The sequence below is a fragment of the Podarcis cretensis genome, assembly GCF_951804945.1.
Source record: "Podarcis cretensis genome assembly, chromosome: 3".
Lineage (NCBI taxonomy): Eukaryota > Metazoa > Chordata > Lepidosauria > Squamata > Lacertidae > Podarcis > Podarcis cretensis.
Genome location: NC_137172.1, coordinates 81,805,320 through 81,823,243, shown reverse-complemented (window position 1 = coordinate 81,823,243; position 17,924 = coordinate 81,805,320). Strand labels below are relative to the sequence as shown.

Genomic DNA, 17,924 nt, shown 5'->3' with positions numbered 1-17,924 from the left:
GCTTTGTCTCTGGTCCTTTGGGCTGCTGCACCACCCTTGAACTAAGCCAAGGTTTGGCTTAGTGTGTAATCAAAACACTGGCCCATGGCTAAGCTCTCTCTTTGCTAATTTATGAGCTACAGTGAAGAACAAACCATAGCTATAGCTCATGGTTAGAGAAGAGAAAGCACGAGCCCAGTTCGGATGGTATCCTAATCCACACCTTAGCATGGCGTTGTAGTCTGTTAATTATTTATTTCATAAAATCTATTTACTGCTAGATTGTAGAAAAAAACCCCTTAAAATTATTGATTATGATTTGGTGTTTAATAAGTTTGAGTTGAGGAGAAGGGAGGAGCGAGAGAAAAGAGGCAGAAAGGAAAACATGCTGAAAATGTGACTGGAATAAGCACTATCTCCTTCAGCATTGCAGTCATACCTCATGTTATGTTTGCTTCAGGTTGAGCGTTTTCAGGTTGCGTCCCATGGTGAACCGGAAGTACGGGAAAGGGTTACTTCTGAGTTTCGCCACTCACACATGTGCAGGCGTGCAAAATGACATCATGTGCATGCGCAGAAGCGGCAAATTGTGACCCGTGCACGCACAGACGTGGGTTGTGTTCTGCTCATGTTGCGAATGGGCCTCTGGAACGGATCCCGTTCGCAACCAGAGATATCACTGTATTTGAGTCCTTTCCTTTTGGACAAAGGAGCAAATATAAAACAAGGCATGAGAGTAAAAAGACCTAGAAGCTCCTCTGTGGGAAACCCACACGTTTGTATGGTCCTAGCAAGTCCTAGCAAATTTGGGTTGTTGGGTTGTTGTGCGAACAAGTAGTCTGTGTTTTGTGGCAGCTACAAGCCTCCCTGAACTGTGAGCCAGCTACAGGATAAAAAGGAGAATCATTCTCATGCAAAAGAAGAAGTGCCATTAGCAGAAAGACTGTTGGCTTGTGTTGGGAAAGCAAACAGATGCAAAACCATACTTTGAAATTTCCTTTTCCATAAATGAATCATGGCATTATGTTTCTAAGAGTTCTGCCCAGGAATGCAAATTGATTACTAGAGACACTCTGCTCTCCTGTTCCTTTTTCTAACCCTGCTGGAATTCATTCTCTTATGTGCTGCTGGAAGGAACAGAGCCCATGTCCTCTTTTCCTTTGGGTCACCCTAGCAAGGAAAGTCCATCAGTTACGCAGATGCTGTAGCAGGTGGTGTCACGTCCCTTGGTCTGAAAAAAGTACAGAAGTTGAGATCCCCACCCTCTGTTCCTGCTTCTGTCTTTGACATGTGTGATCCTTTGGATCCTAGTCTATAAAGTGTAGTTTTCCTTTGTGTATAATAAAGATCTGCTTTTTAAAAATCTGTTTCGAAAATAATGAATTATTTAACAACTGCTGGAGAGTAAATGAACTATTTGAGTGTGTTGTGTTTCTATTTTTAAAGAAGCAGAATTCAATTACTCCACTGGTCAGCTGATCTTGTATAGCGCGTCATGACGTTCTGTTAGAAACAGAGTGTCCTGTTTCAAATGCAACCCTTTCCAGCCTGGCTGGGAAATTGAAAAATTAGGCCACAAATAGAAAGTTATAAAATGTATTTATGATTTTCTTGGCAGCACTGCTTGCCTTAGACCTTAATGATTGATTTTCGCATAACGTTAAGAGCAAAATTCATTAAAAGCACAACTAAGACCATGTCCTTAATGTTCTCAGTTTTTGTATATATTGACCTTGCATAATTTTCGTGAGTGAAGTGGCATTTATCAGTTGTGACCAAGTACTGTTTATTGTAAAATAGGTGTGGGGGACATTTTTTCAGCTGGAGGATTCCATTTCCTCATGGGCAACCTTCAGAGGTAGGTGGGGCGCACACAAGTGGTGGGTAGGGTCTAAGGCAAAAACTGAGTGGAACCAGAGGCAAAAGTGTGCAAAGCAATGGATTTCATTCTTTTGTACATTCTAGCCATGTAAAAGTCGGGAGTTTCTGCACACACCCACAACTGCTCACCCTCTGTTCAGGCAAAGAAAAAGTCTGGGGACAGATTCCAGGCAGATAAAAGCACCCAGGAAGAGTATGGGACATGGGCATTGTGGGGTGTGGCTTGGGGCCCAGGAACTGGCTAGATGGCTGTATTTGACCCTCAAGCCAGAGGCTGACCTTGATATAAGAGGCACACATCACCTTGGTCCTGAAAGACCTCCAACCTAGCCCCTTCTTTATTAGGTTCATCCTGCCCGGTTCTCCCTGCAGCAGTCCAGGAATTGTGAAGGAACAGAATCCCATGATTAATCTACTCCATCTTTAACATGGTAGAGTGGACTCAACATATTTAAACATAACATAAAGTGAAGATCCAACATTTCTTCCATTTCTGCAACTGATATTGCACATCATAGTTAACCAAAACTGCTTTCCTCTTTCCCACACTGGCACATTTTCATGGATAACGTTCATGAAGTGTGAATATTGCCAACCAATATTTGGCATTCCTAGTTCGTTCCTCCAATCCTATAAAGGCTCTTGTAACTCAGCCAAGCTTATGTACCCCAACATGTTTTCCTGCCTTGTTCAAATATTTACTCAACATCAGCCTATGCTACTACCTGAACTTATGTCGAGTCTTAAGTCAAGAACATGGTTGGCTCCAGATATGATGGCAAGATTAGACATTGGCTGGGAACACGAGCCTGGCATTCATGCTTTCTACAGAACGTACAAACAGGTCGGAAGCAGCAAGAGAGGCTAAATAAACTAAGAGTGAGTTGATTTTGTCCTTAGGCTGTCAATTTCACAAGTATCCTTTCTGTCTACTTTTAAATATAAATTCAAAATTAGGGGGAATCTTACTGAAAAGAAAAAGCAACATGCAAAACGAAAATTGCCTAGTATGGGGTCACTTTTTTGTATGGGCAGTGGCAGCAGGGAGAAAGGCACAGTACAAGGGCAAGTGAGAGCTGAAAAGAAGTGTCATGGCCGGGAAATCTGTGGCGTGATCTCCCAGAGTCTTTTTTTAATAATCAAAAGCAGCTACGTGGTCCTCCAAATTGGATTGGGGCCAATCTTTTTCTGGGATGGGAGGTTTTAGTTGACTTTCCCCATCACACCAATTTCATGACTTTAAACTTAATGAATTGCTATTATTCGGGGGGGGGGAGACAGCTGCAATGTGGGTATTGGGTACCATTGCTCTGCCCACTCTCTGCAGCTAATATAAACTGTGGGAAAGAGTTTAACCTTTCCTTCCCCGGAGCCATGCCCCTAGTGCATTCTGGAAGACAAAGAAAAATACATTGTGAGATCTTGTTGCAGATTTCTTTGCATCACTTGTAGCTTGGTTCAGTTTGGCCAGCATGCAGAATAACAACATAAGTGTGGGTGCACAAGGTTTAACTATCCATCTCCATACATTTTTGTAGCTTGTTTTGTTTTAGAAGGGGCGTTCATGATTCCTCAATGCAGCAGAGCTTAATCCATGATTTCCCCAATTCCCATGTGTATTCATTCTAGTCGGCACATACAATCTCTCCTTAAATAAAGTTCAACTTGGAACTGTCTCGTGGTATACATTCAGTGTTGAAAAGGACTAAAACCTGGACATTTCTAACCTTATCTCAAAGCCACCCATCCTTGTTGCTTTGAGATGCCTTTTTCCCTCCTGTTAACTGTCGATGCAGCAGTGAATGAGTCATTGAGGGATATTCTTGGATTCCATTATCTGGAAGCTGATTACATCATTGCCTCATTGCTGTGGGTCTGAAATACTAATTCTTTTTGTCAGTCAAACTATCCTTTTTGCTTTCTCTCATATCTTCTCATAAGCAGCATTAGGAAGAGTGATTTTCATTGCTAAATCTGTGTCCTCCTAGCTGGCAGATTCTCTTTTCTGCAGGGTGGGGTGAGGATGGGCTTTCTTTCTTTTTTTGCTTGTTATTTCAAGAGCATTTGTGCATTAAGGAACTTGGAATTTGAACACACACATAGTGTTAAGATCTTCTCATGTCATTTCATATTGATAAAGGTGGGAGTATGGAAATAATAATAATAATAATAATAATAATAATAATAATAATACCACGCTTTAGCAAGAGACCACAGGGTGATTTACAACACAAAACAGAAAATACATACTATAATAATACTATTATTTATGGGGGGGAGGTTGTTGGGGTTTTTGTTGTTGCTGTTACTCATATTAATTTTGTGTTACATTTTTTTTTTTGGATCTTATGATTAATGCTGAAACTTCAATTTGATTGTGATATTTTTTGATGTGTTCTATTTATTGTTTAAGACTACTTTTGTAATTATGTAAATATTTTAATGTTGTAAACCCCCTTGAGCCTGGTTTTAACTATGGAAAGGCAGCATACAATGATAATGGTGATGATGAAAGGCTGTAGATGGAATTAACAGCTGAAAGCTGAAGGCCTGGTTGAAGAGGAATGTTTTTGCCTGGTGCCTGAAGATAAGGAAGGAAGGTGTCAGGCGAGCCTCCCTGGGGAGAGCATTCCACAAATAGGGAGCCACCACAGAAAATACCTGTTCTTGTATTGCCACCTTCCAGACCTCTCATGGAAGGGGCACACAAATAAGATGATTGCAGGGTTTTGGCTGGTTCATGCTGGAAGAGGCGGTCCTATAGGTATTGTAGTCCTGAGCCACATAAGGCTTTATAGGCCAAACCAGCACTTTGAATTGGGGCTGGAAACCAATTGGAAGCAAAGCTTTATTATTGCTTTACTGCAGCACTAAGCACCTGTTCCCATTTGAGACTAAAGTAGCTTCAACGGATGTTAACCAGAGGTTTCAGCATGACTCTTGAGAGGCATTATGATGGCCTCCCTGCTAAAGCAATGACTTCTAGCTAGATGATTTGGAAACTCAGACATAGGACAAGGGTAAAGACTTCCGGTTCAAGAGTGAGTGGTTTATCCTTTTGTGATCCATACACTTATTTGTATTTATTTGAAAGATTAAAGTTTGTTTCTTACCAAGCTATAGGTTAGACAAGAAGCTGAGGACACCTCCCACCCCACCCCAAATCCTGGGAACTAGTTTAGCCCTTGAAGGTAAAGGTACCCCTGCCCGTACAGGCCAGTCGTGTCCGACTCTGGGATTGCGTGCCCATCTCGCTTAAGAGGCCGGGGGCCAGCGCTGTCCGGAGACACTTCCGGGTCACGTGGCCAGCGTGACGAAGCTGCTCTGGCGAGCCTGCACCAGCGCAGCACACGGAAACACCGTTTACCTTCCCGCTATAAAGCGATACCTATTTATTTACTTGCACTTAAGGGTGCTTTCGAACTGCTAGGTGGGCAGGAGCTGGGACCGAAAGACGGGAGCTCACCCTGCCGCGGGGATTCGAACCACCGACCATGCGATCGGCAAGTCCTAGGCGCTGAGGTTTTACCCACAGCGCCACCCGCGTCCCTTAGCCCTTACAGAGCTGCAATTCCTAGCGCCCTTCATGATCAACAGTTCTTGGGGTGGATGTGCTTTAAATGTGCTTTAAATGTGCTGTAGTGTGGATGGAGCCTGAGACCATACAGGATCAACTTTTCCCTTGCTGTTTTCTGGCATAGTCTCTCTCTTCCTCTTTTCCTTTTAGTTTCCTTTTTTTTTGGGGGGGGGGTAGCAGGTAGCAGAATTCATCTTACTTGAGAGAGATAGAGGCAAGTCTGCTGTTTTGTCATAACAGAAAGTCTAGATGCAAGTAAGACAAGGTCCCCCTCGCCTCTTTACATCATTTGCTGTTGCAATGGCTGTGGTGGACAGCCACCCAAATACTGAGAGACCTCAAACAGTTTTTAAAGAGATGCTGTTCTGCCGAGTTAGTATAATCCACAATAAGCAAGATTGAAAGGACGGTAAAGGATCCAGTCAGCAAAAGAGAAGACAGGACCTCTAAATCACTGTATGGAATGAAAAAGATTCTAGTGATGCCTCAATGAAAATTATTGGTACAATAATCCGGGGTGAGTTGCCGAAGAGTATAAAATCAGGCTTTGAGACATTAGCCATTAGTAAAGTGGGAATACTGAGATAATTCTGTTAATTAATTAGCTACTACCTCTCTACAAGTCTTGGGGAGTGTTGCTAGAGAGTTTTTCATGTGTTAAATGTGCGATGAAGGTTTAATTATATATGTTTACAAGACATATTATAGTATATAAATGTCCCGCCTCACTTGTTCCAAGGGATATTTATGATATTTAAGTACCAATGGTCCCCTCTCCTGGTCCGCCGCCTCTGCCACACACTCTTCAGAGCCCTATCAGTCCCTGACACTGCCTTAAACTGAATCAGACCATTGTTTCTTTTAGCTGAGTTTTGTCTGCATTTACTGGCAGCAGTTCTCCAGGGTTCAGGCAGGAGACAGATGCCAGGGATTTGAACCCAGGACCTTCTGCAGATGCTCTACCCCTGAGCTGTGACATTTCTTTCATAAAGCTTCTTTGTGTTTCCCATGGCAAAATGAGCAACCCATTTTGTCAAGTGTTGTGTGGACAGAAAAGTGTATTAATCTCTTCATTATTTTATCTGCCCTGATAATTAAAACATAGTTATATCTGTAAATAAATTTAGGACAAAAAACAACAACCAACCACCTCCCTCTCACATGTTTTTAGATATGTTGTTATGTTTTTAGAGTGGCTGGGGAAACCCAAACAGATGGACAGGGTATAAGTGATAGAATTATTCAACTATCTGACTTTTAGAAGACATCTGAAGGCAGCCCTATTTAGGGAAGTTTTTAAGGAATGATGTTTTTATTATGTTTTCGGAGATGTTGTTAAGCCGCCCAGAGTGGCTGGGGAAACCCAGCCAGATGGGTGGGGTGTAAATAATTAAAGTATTGTTATTATCACAGCAAAATAGCCATAAAACCTGCATATTATTGGGGATACTTTTGCTCTTTGGGTGCCGTTCCCAAAGAATAATCTCTGGCAACAGATCCTGAGAGTGCAGTGCTGATTGAGATCACGAGCGAGTCAGTTTTACGATATTCTTAACAATCACGAGACTCCTGCTGGAAGACATTTAGACATAGATAATGGATTGATACCTACACACGCCGGAGGTTGTACTCTGTGAAAGTGACTACACCAGTAAGGGAGGAGGTGCCGTGTTGCTGTCCATTAATGGAAAGGCTGTGGAGGGAAAGCAGGCTTACAAATGAACATCCTGGAGCGACAAGAGAAGGCAGGATGGTTACTGAGCAGCGCATCCTCTCCCTTCAGGTTTCATGCATTCGCTGCGGTGTGGAGTTAGAAATATAGTGCCATTTACGCACTGTAACTACTGATATTCCTCTTAAACAAATGGACGGCAGAAGGATGTTCCGAAAGTATATCTTTCTCCAATCCTCTGTGTTGCATGTAGGAATCCAACCATTCTAGCTTTTTCAGTCTTCCAGGTATTGTTTGCCACTCCTCCTGCTGCTTTTCAAATAATTTTTAAAGGAGTAATTGCTGCTGTTTTGTTTTCCATGATGTGACTGAGAGTATGTTTTGTGTCTCTTCCCCTCTCCCTCCCCCTTTACACAGATGCAGAAGATGGCATAGCAACGGATCCAATCTTCCACCAAACTGGGGTCCCTCTGTGCACTGCAGTTGGACTGATGTGAAGCTTTTGTTTTGGACTAGAGGAGCTTGCCCACAGCTTGTCCTGAAATCCATTCTCTCCTAATTCATGAGCCAGCAGGATGTGGTCGCCGTGCTTTCAGAACGCCTTCTCATAGCTGCATACAAAGGGCAACTGGATAATGTTGTGCAGCTTATCAACAAGGGTGCCAAGGTAGCCGTTACCAAGGTAACAAGAGAAAAACTCCTTACAAATTCATGGAGAACTAACCTCACTCCCAAACCATTCATTCTTTCTGATAAATGTTCTTTTGGCTTTGAAAATCTAATTGTTCGAGGAAGTGGTGCGGACAAAAGTATTTGATTTCCCCACCCCCACCCCAACTTGGGCCAGTTGCATTTAAATGAGACACCATTTAGATGTGAAATAATTTTCCTTCTTTTTCTGCTGTTCTTCCTTCTCCAAGGGAAAGAAGCCTAGAGCATCATAAATGTGCAGAGTTGAACAGTGAATCCACTTCTATATTTTTCTCAAAAGTGCACACTGCATTTTGCAGTGGCAAAATTAATGGTTTTAGGGGGAGGGAAATCAAAATGAAGTTATCTGGGGCTGCCTGGAAAAAACAGCACCACCTCTGCTTTAAAAGGGAGGAGAGCATCCTGTTTGTCTTGGGGAATGTTACTCCAGCTGTAAATAATATATTTTAGGGAAGAGGACTATGAGTAAAATTTTCATCCCCTAATGGCTGGGAACATAGTAAATGCTTCTAGTATACTGTGTAATCCTACTGATTTTTCAGAATTAAGGTTTGGAAGGGGTGGGTGAGATACAGGGTTTGAAAACTTTGATCTAGCATTTTTGAATCCAGCTTCCAAATTTCACCAAAATCTTGTTCGAAACAAAACTGTTTTCCAACCATATATGTTTACAAATGGTAAAATGACAAAAATATACATGTCTTCACATGGAAGGAGGGTAGGAGTCTTTGTATTTTATGTTGTCCTAGCCTGGAGCCAAGAAGTTGGGAATAGGGTGCTTCTCCTGTGTTGCTTTTATTCCATTCTTCCAGAGGCCAGCGGTTTAAACACATGCTGCTGTTCAACATGAGTGGGATGAAAGTTGCAGGTCTTTAATGGTAGGTGTGGCCACAAGGACCCTTCCCCCAGAGAGTGGTCATTTGGGTCAAGGATGGCACCAGACATACTTGAAGGGGGTGGTGGTGACCAGGAGGTGGAGGTGGCCTTTCTCAGGTGCCTCCCATATACTAAAAATGTATATGGGGCAGCCAATTTGCACAACATTCCAGGCTTCTTGGCAACTGGCCTCACCTCTCTTACCCCTCCCCTCACTTTCCTAACACATAGGTAGGATGGAGATTTGTTTCACCTGGGAAGCACCAAGAACTTCAATATGTCTTCTATTCCTAACGTGGGGCTAAGATTCCAGTTGCTCTCCTAGGGAGGAATGTACTTCTCCAGGAATTACTGGATTTCAGTTTGTGCTACCACCCTATAGACAGTGTGTATTCCTGAACCCTGGAAAAGGTTGTGGGGATGGACCCCCCAGGTTGCTGACAGTCTTTTCACCAGTCTGTGACTTGAAGGTGCCCCAAACAGCTGAGCATCATTCTGGTGGAAGAGAGGGCTATTCATCTGGAACTACTAGCCTATTAAATATAAGTAGCTGGGCAGTGAGTCCTTAGAAGAATGGACCGTGCACCTGCCAGTTCCACATAAATAGCAAGGAAGACAAGTGCACTTGTCAAATCTTTGAGGAGGCCTCTGCACTCCTAGAATGGTTGGAGTTTTGTTCAATTCCCGGTGAGAGTTGATTGTGATGGTTCTTGCGGGCACAAGCCAAATTGAACAGAAAAATGTCATGAGCATGCAGAAAGAGCCTCATGGGTGAGACTGAAGCATGCATTTAGTTTTCCCATTGAAATAGATGGGATATTGTAATTCTTAACTTTGAGTGAGTTATGCCTTAAATTTTAGACTTGCTTCAGAGGTGGCATAATTTTAGAAAGCTTTGAGCTATAAATTTGGTAGCTACATAGGTGTAGTGCAGCCATTCTCCCAATTCCCATTTGGGACAGGGTTTCACCTATATTTATAGGAATGCCCAAAGGAAAATTACAGACACATATTCTACTGTAGATGCAGCTGCACTTGCTTATAGCAAGAATATACATTACCTTAGTATTGGAATGTGAGGTCCCACTCCTGCAATAGTTCTGCACTTCTAAACAGGGAGAATATCAATGTGGTGTGGAAGAATCTCTTTCAGTGGAATCAGGTTAGGATGAATATAAAGCGCTGTGTGCAAGCCCTAAAAATCTGTGCTAGGCACAAGTGTAGCTTGGTTCAGTTCTAATGTCTTTCCCTAACTGAACCACTCTTTTATATTCATTCATTTGGGTAGGAGCTCAGACCCTTTGCAGTAAGCCTAAGCTTGCTTCCCCAAGGCTTTGCAGTAAGCCTAAGCTTGCTTTCCTTCTTCAGTTCCAAGGCGGCTCCTTTCACCCTATTCTTCCAGAACATTGGAAGCATCATCTGACATGTTATCTTGGAAGCTTGCAGGTGAAAAAAATGTTTTGAGATTATTTCACTGACAGGCTGCTAATGTTCATTTTCAACCCACACTAATTTTAAGGGCTGGAGACAGCTCAGAGTTCAGAAATGACAGGGTCCAATCTTAATGGGTAAGATAAATCCTGTAAAAGAAATGTCTCCCATCTGAAGCAATGAATAGGTTTACAATGTATTGCAGTGCCTGAAAGTGCCATTTTTTTGTGCCACTGGTGGCTCAGTGCAGGAAGGTAGAGGGGAAGAGTGGGTACATGGGAGGGACTCTGAGGGTGGAGTCATCAAATGCACCTCTGTCCCCCTCTTCACTTTGAGCCCTCACACATTATTTCTGACCATCTGTAGAGGGTGAATGTTCATGAGGGCATATGACTTCCAATATTTGAACATATTTTAGAATAAACTCCTTATCTTCTTCTTTTTTTAAAAAAAGCACACTGGCTAAAGATAATGAAAATAAACGCCTGAGGAAACACTGGGACAGTTATGGAGGCATTCAAATCATTCTGAATTCAGGCTAGTACACACAGAACTCTTTAAACAGAAGGAAGAAAACAGCATTTTTGAATTCTTGTTTACTTGAAGCAGCAACACATGAATTAATGTGGTCTTTCACGGTCTAATAATATAGTTGTCTCAGCTTGCTGGAATTGAAAGAGGTTCCTGTTTTCCTTTTTCTTGACTGAAGGCCAATATATCTGGAAAAGTTCTGTTTAATAAAAAGACAATTCAAGTATACAAAGTCCAATAACAATTTTTTTAAAAAATGCCTGAAAGTTCAGACATATACCTAAACATGCTCTTAACACTGTCGTTGTTGGAACTATTCCTGAATTAGGGCCAGTCTACACATTGCAGTGGTCATATAGTGTCTGCTTACTAGCCTTCTCGTGGTGGCTATTCCATGTACAGTGGTACCTTGGGTTACATACGCTTCAGGTTATATACGCTTCAGGTTACAGACTCTGCTAACCCAGAAATAGTGCTTCAGGTTAAGAACTTTGCTTTGGGATGAGAACAGAAATCGTGCTCCGGCGGCGCGGCATTAGCTAAAGTGGTGCTTCAGGTTAAGAACAGTTTCAGGTTAAGTACGGACCTCCGGAACGAATTAAGTACTTAACCCGAGGTACCACTGTATTACTGTAATGCAGAGATGGGCTCAGCATGTGCTGCAGAGCTTTCTAAACTGTGTGTCGGGCAAAGGCTCCCTGCACTCCTCCCGGGGCTGGAAAGGGGTTAGTTTAACCTCCAGTTTGCTAGCAAAACTGAATTCCTGTGTCATGAAATGATGCATGTCTAAAAAGTGGGTCACCAACATGAAAAGTTTGGAAAGCTGTGATGTACTGTATTAGAAAACATTCCTTATTTCTTCAGCACTGGTTGATACACGCTGCTACCTCATCGCATAGGTTGTTTCCGTGCCAATGTTTAGGGGCAATTGTTTGGGTGGAGATGCTCCATGTCTTGAAGGAATAGGACATGTTTATAGAGGCAGAGGTAGAAATAACTGAACTGAAAGAGAAACACCGAACTGACCTCTGTATCTCAGAAGCTCTCTGTAATGCACCCTTAATGGGCCACCAAGCACCCCCACCATGTTCTTTAAGACACAAGGAGGAAATGTTTTCCACAAATGTGTTAAGTGATATGCATGTTTCGGCAAAGTGTTGGCTGGAGATTGGAAGTGTGTGCTTTGGCAGGGACGTAGAGGAGAAGTAAATGCCATGGAAAAGAAGTTTAAAAAGGACATGCAGAAGGGGTGGTGTTATGCAGCAGCAGGATAAAGGGTGTTGCATATATCAAATCAACTGTGTGTATTTGCTCATATAATTTGTGTGTGCGCAATAGTTCTTAGGGTGAATTAACAGAGATAATGGTAAGAAGTAATTCTTCACATTTTTGTATAGATGGACACACACCTTGCACACCCAGTGTGTTGTGTGTGTGCCAAAGCATTTGTAAAAATGTATGGGGGGGGGTTCCACCTTATTGAAAAATTACCATCCCAATATGTGGAAATTTACCCCGAGGCAAAGGATCTTCAGTCTCATAAGACACAACACCAAGTAAGCAAAACCAAAATCATACAGCATTCCTAGAATATGTATGAACTTGCTTGGCTTTAGACCTTTCAAGGAAGTAAATCAAATTATTCCAGTTATGTAGATTATTCTTTTGTCTTTCTTTTGTTTCTACCTGTTAAGTCCACCACTTTCGTTCCATCTGCCTGCTATAAACAATTTTCTTTTTCTTAAAGTGTTTCTGTCACCTAGATAAGACCTCTCTATCTGGTCCCTTGGCTAGTGGCAGAGTATAAATCTCTTTCTAGGCCCTACAGGCAGACAACACCATGTTGTTTACTTCCTTTTCTCCAACAGCCCCACCTCCTTATTACAGATTGCTGGCTGCGTGCCACTTCACACCCAGCCACCCTGCAAACTTCAGAATTCACATTTCCGCTATCCATTTGGAAGGGTTTTTAAAAAACATTTTTTTGAAAAGTATCCTCTGTCACAGGTCTTTCTTCCCTAAAAATCCTAAGGGCTCATCCACACTTCCTGCTTGTCCTGTGCTTAGAACCCATGGGTCTGAGCGATTTTCTGCTTGTCCTGCTGCTTTCCCCTGGGGAAACTCTCTCTTTGCCACTGAATTGGAGCAAAGTGGAAAATGCAATTGACACTTGCTCTGATTCAGTGGTAAAGAGTGGGATTTCCCAGGGGAAAGCTGTGGGACAAGTGGAAAGCAGGATCGAGCCCTAACATTTTCAATTTTCAGATTGTGCTTGTGAAAATTCCATGTCAGACAGGCATATCTGTGATGCCACATCAGAATCCAGCAAAACAGAGTTTTATTAGTTGGGTTGGAAGTAAGCTTCGAAGTATAAACCATGTTCACTTGCCATGTGCTGACTTGTTGCCAAATGTTAGCGCTGTGCCAGCTCTGGTAACATATGCCTCCTACAATCAAGTGTGGAAGCACTATTGGGGAATTACTATTACTGACTATGATGTATTCTGGCATGTCAAGTTCATATGGTCATAGAAAACCCTGCTGCATCCACTGTTTGTGGACCCACACCATATGAAGGAAGGGTTGCCACATGTCCTCTTTTTCCAGGACATGTTCTCTTTTTCATGGGTATGTAAAATGAGAGTCGTCATAACAATCCATAGTTAAAAGTAGAAGTCAGCAAATGTGTCTGTCAGGGAACTGCCATCAGTGCCGGAGGGAGAGAGCAAAAGCCGGAGGGATTCCAGAGAGCGTCCAGGGATCGGGAGAAGCAGCCCGTCTTCTGGGGAAGAGAATCAGCGTAGCACCAGTGGAGAAGGGGGGCAGATGGGGGAAGTGGCGAGGCGGTCCCATGACTCCTTGCCTGGGACCAGCGGGGAGAGTAGGGGTCCTCCGTTGCCTACGCCCTCCTTGCGCAGAAGGCTTTCGCGCAGAGAGAGTAGGAGGAGACTAGGCGTCAAAGAGCTTCTTTGCTGGAAGAAGTTTAAGAAACGCCCACTGACGGATTCTGCCAGCGATTGAGACAGCCACGGGTGAGTGGCTGTCCGGACAGAAAGGTTCACTTTGGCAACCCAGCCAGGTGTTTGCACCCAGCCGGGGAGATAGGCACCAGCTTACGCACGAGCAACCCCTAGAACCATTACAGTGTCCCTCTTTTTTTGCCCTAATAGGGTGAAACACTGCCAACACTGACTACAGGGCTAAACTTGTTTGAATTCATATTTAGCATCTATGTTTTGCATCTCTGAATCATTTATCAATTCAGGTTCTTGGGGGGTGTGTGTGAAATTGTCAAGAGATTCTTTGAACCATCTAACTACGTAGTCAGCTGAAAGTAGTGTCAAGTTCTGGATGATATTCTCCAGGGAAGAATAAAAGGAAACGTACTCCTAAGGTTTCAACCAGCTGTTGACTTTATATGACAGCCTTTGAAAAGGTCCTGTTTGAATCAGATCAGACTTGTATATGTGGCTATCAAAGCTACAGCTTTCTGTTTGTGGAATTTAAGAACTTAATAGATTCACACATTGGCTGAGACTTTTTGAAATGAGGGGTGGGATGAGTTGTGCTGCAGACACCAAGTAAATCAGTGTGAGTTATAATAAAAAGAAACCAAAATGCACAGGAATAAAGCTATTTGAAAGCATATTGGAAGTATGTTCTGTTTTATAGGGCAGGAGTCATGTAGGCCATGTAATTAAATGAAATAGTCCAAATATAGACGATACAGTGGGATTAAAATGGCATTCTGTTACAGACTTGATCAAATGCCTTCCAAAAGAAATGTTTAGCTAGGTAAGAGAGGTTGCCATTAAAAAGACCCACCTTGGTATCCTTACAAGACCAAGTCATCTGAAACAGAGTCCTGGAGGAAGAAGACTCCCATTGGACAAGGCATTCTTTTGACTAAATGACACACTTGCATTTTTCAAGAGCTTCTTGTTACTCTTTAATTCCAGGACTCCTTCCATTACTGTCTGATAGGGGAGGAGTGGATGGATAAATAGATTGTGGTGATTTGTTAATTTCAAGCATTGGTTCCATTCACCGTCTTCTGACAGAATTGAGGATTCTGGACATCTGTTTTGCTCATAGGTGCGTCTTCATATGATGATCTCTAGAATGGCAGTCAAACCTTAGGACTGATTTGTTTTGCTTTCCCCCCCCTTTAAATATACCATATTTTTCCTTCTATAACACACAGATTTTTTCTCCTAAAAAGGAAGGGGAAATGTCTGTGCGTGTTATTGAGCGAATGTGTGGTCCCTGGAGCCAATTGGTGCGAGGGGAGGCAAAAAAAAGCAGGCAAAAATCAAACCGCTCGTCTCCTAGAAGGGAAACCTGAAAGAGGAAGCGGCTGCTTTCCGGCATTCTGCCTCAGGGTCTTACTGCCCACCCACCTCTGTTTCCTTGCTGTGTTTGCTCAAATGGAACAAAGAGCAGGGAAAGCCCCTCCCCTCCAGGCAAGCAGAGGGGAAAGCTGAAAACATGCAGAAGGGAGAGAGAGAGAGAGAGAGAGAGAGAGAGAGAGAGAGAGAGAGCGCTGGCTGGCTTGGGTGGGTAGGTGAGGGAAAACTTTTGCCTTCCTTTCCTCCCTACCCCTCTCCTGCATTCTTAGCCAGCTGCTTCTCTGCACACCCCTCTCCTGCTCCTTGTCCCTTCTGTGTTTTTCCTTCCCTCCCCACTTAAAATGTGGTTAAAAAGCATGGATCCACATGGATCCTCAGGATCTTTGCATTGGGTCAGCCCAAATTCACCATCAGATCACATAACATGTCCATGGCTACAGCCTGCCCCCCAAAAACCACACACCCACTGTTGCCTGGGGCTGCAATGGTGCAAAAACGTGGTTAAAAAGCATGGATCTACATGGATCCTCAGGATCTTTGCATTGGGTCAGCCCAAATTCACCATCAGATCACATAGCATGTCCATGGTTACAGCCTGCCCCCCAAAAATCACGCACCCACTGTTGCCTGGGGCTGCAATGGTGCAAAAACGTGGTTACAAAACATGGATCCACATGGATCCTCAGGATCTTTGCATTGGGTCAGCCCAAATTCACCATCAGAGCACATAGCATGTCCATGGCTACAGCCTGCCCCCCCAAAATCATGCACCCACTGTTGCCTGGGGCTGCAATGGTGCAAAAACGTGGTTACAAAATATGGATCCACATGGATCCTCAGGATCTTTGCATTGGGTCAGCCCAAATTCACCATCAGAGCACATAGCATGTCCATGGCTACAGCCTGCCCCCCCAAAATCACGCACCCACTGTTGCCTGCGGCTGCAGTGGTGCAAAAACGTGGTTACAAAGCATGGATCCACAGGGATTCTCAGGATTTTTGCATTGGGTCACCCCAAATTCACCATCAGATCACATGTCTGTGGCCACAGCATGAAGCACAAAAATGATACATCCACTGTTTCATTCAGAATGTTTTTTCCCTTGTTTTCCTCCTCTAAAAACGATGTGCGTGTTATGGTCAGGTGCGTGTTATAGAGCGAAAAATACGGTATCTCAAAGCTGCAGTTAGATCAGCCACGGACAGTAAAAAACAGACAAGCAGAGAACAAGAACAAAACCCTGCTGTGGGCTGACCACAATTATGATCTCACTATGCTGGCAATCTTTATACCAATATGGTATTATGTAATGTAACAATCCTATGCACTCCCAGCAGCAAAGTAAAAAGCAAAACAGTGCTTGTAGAGGCAAGAGATAACATAGTACACAGCCACTCCCACAAGTATTCTTGGCAACTCCGCCAACACCTGCCAACATGATGTTATGCCCCCATAATATTCATGCAAGGTGCCAATCATCAGTGGTGATGGTGGCAACATCACGATGCTGTCACAAGTCCCAGCCCATGTTGTAGCTCCATGCCATGTATCTTCCTATGGGATCTGTGTAACTTTGCTGCGGGGCTGATGTATATGCTGCTGCCGTAAGTGGCTGTTGAGCTGGTTGGAATTCTGTTGTCCAAGGTGGTTGTGTTACGGTGGCCATGTGTCCTACAGAGGACCACTCGCTCTTAAAGAGTAATCCACCCAAGTGTGGTTTCAAGTTAAGGAACTATAAGAAGAGAGAGCAGGGTTAAAGTTGCAACTAGGCAGCAGATTAAGGAGATACACAGATCCCCCCTGGCTAGCTTCTTCCCCACTATGGAGACATTTATTATCTTTCTAGTGATTCTTTCAAAATGTTCATCTAGGTGCATATATATGCAAGCATATGCACCATTTATGCAAAGATATGTCCTCTCTTTTTTGGTGCGGTGTTTTCTTTTTTGGCAATGCAGAACTGGCAACCCAAAGTGGTGGAGGCAGAAAAGGAGGCGCTGATGGGCAGAACAGTGGTTTTAATTAGCTTTTTCTCTTTTTCTGGTGTAATGCTATCTCCTTGTTGATAGAGGGACATATCCACTATCCCCCAAAAAAGTATAATTTTTGGGACTTTGAGCAGTAATTCAGTGAAACTTAATTGGAGTTCAGGCGATATTATTTGATTGTCACTTCCGTGGATGTTTAGTTCCGTTTGGTTAGTTCCACTAGCTAGTCTGCTGATTAGTATATCCCTAATTACAAGAAACATCTAACTTTGCAATTAGTTCATGATCCCAAATTGTTCGTCATGTGGTGCCCCAATTATGGAATTGTTTCCACAGAGAGGTCCATCTGATGCCTGTTTTGTTGCATTTTTGGTGCAGTGCAGACCTTTTTTATTTTCCCAGCCTTTCCTGGCTTAATTTAGTTCTGTTGATAGTTTTTTTTAAAAAAGGTCTTCCTGCCTTTTGTTTATGCTTTTATGATTGCTTGGTGGGCTTTTTGTTTTATTTAAATAAAAAGTGTGTATCTTCATAGCTGCACTTTCTGTTTCTACACACATTCTTTTCTGAAAACAACAGATAACACAGGGGTGGGGGTGGGCTTCTGGTTTCTATATATATTTGGCTGGCCACTGTGAGAACAGAATGCTGGACTGGATGGATCTTTGGCCTGTTCCAGCAGGACTCATCCTATATTCTTACAGTCAAACCTCAGTTTTCAAACGTCTTGGCTGCCGAAGACTTCGGAAGCCGAATGCCAAAAACCCGGAAGTGAATGCTTCCATTTTTGAATGCGCCTCGGAAGTCAAATGGCTTCCGATGTGCATTTTTCATTTCTTTCCATTGAACTTGCTGACAACCCTTTGATCCTTAGTTTTCGAGCGTTTTGGAAGTCAAATGGACCTCTAGAACAGATTTCATTTGAAAGCCG

General features: G+C 43.1%; 1 protein-coding gene across 11 annotated transcripts in view; it reads left to right on the top strand.

Moving 5' to 3' along the window:
• ANKRD6 (ankyrin repeat domain 6) overlaps positions 1-17,924 on the top strand; it is a 65,276-nt gene that overhangs the window by 23,237 nt on the left and 24,115 nt on the right. For 9 of the 11 annotated variants that reach the window (XM_079971070.1, XM_079971078.1, XM_079971077.1 and 6 more), the window contains exon 2: positions 7,527-7,791. In XM_079971070.1, the coding sequence (XP_079827196.1) occupies positions 7,672-7,791 (120 nt within the window). In that variant the 5' untranslated portion in view covers positions 7,527-7,671. Of the gene's footprint in view, positions 1-7,088; positions 7,397-7,526; positions 7,792-17,924 lie in introns of those variants that run through there. The other 2 variants (XM_079971074.1, XM_079971081.1) reach the window with 2 other exon arrangements.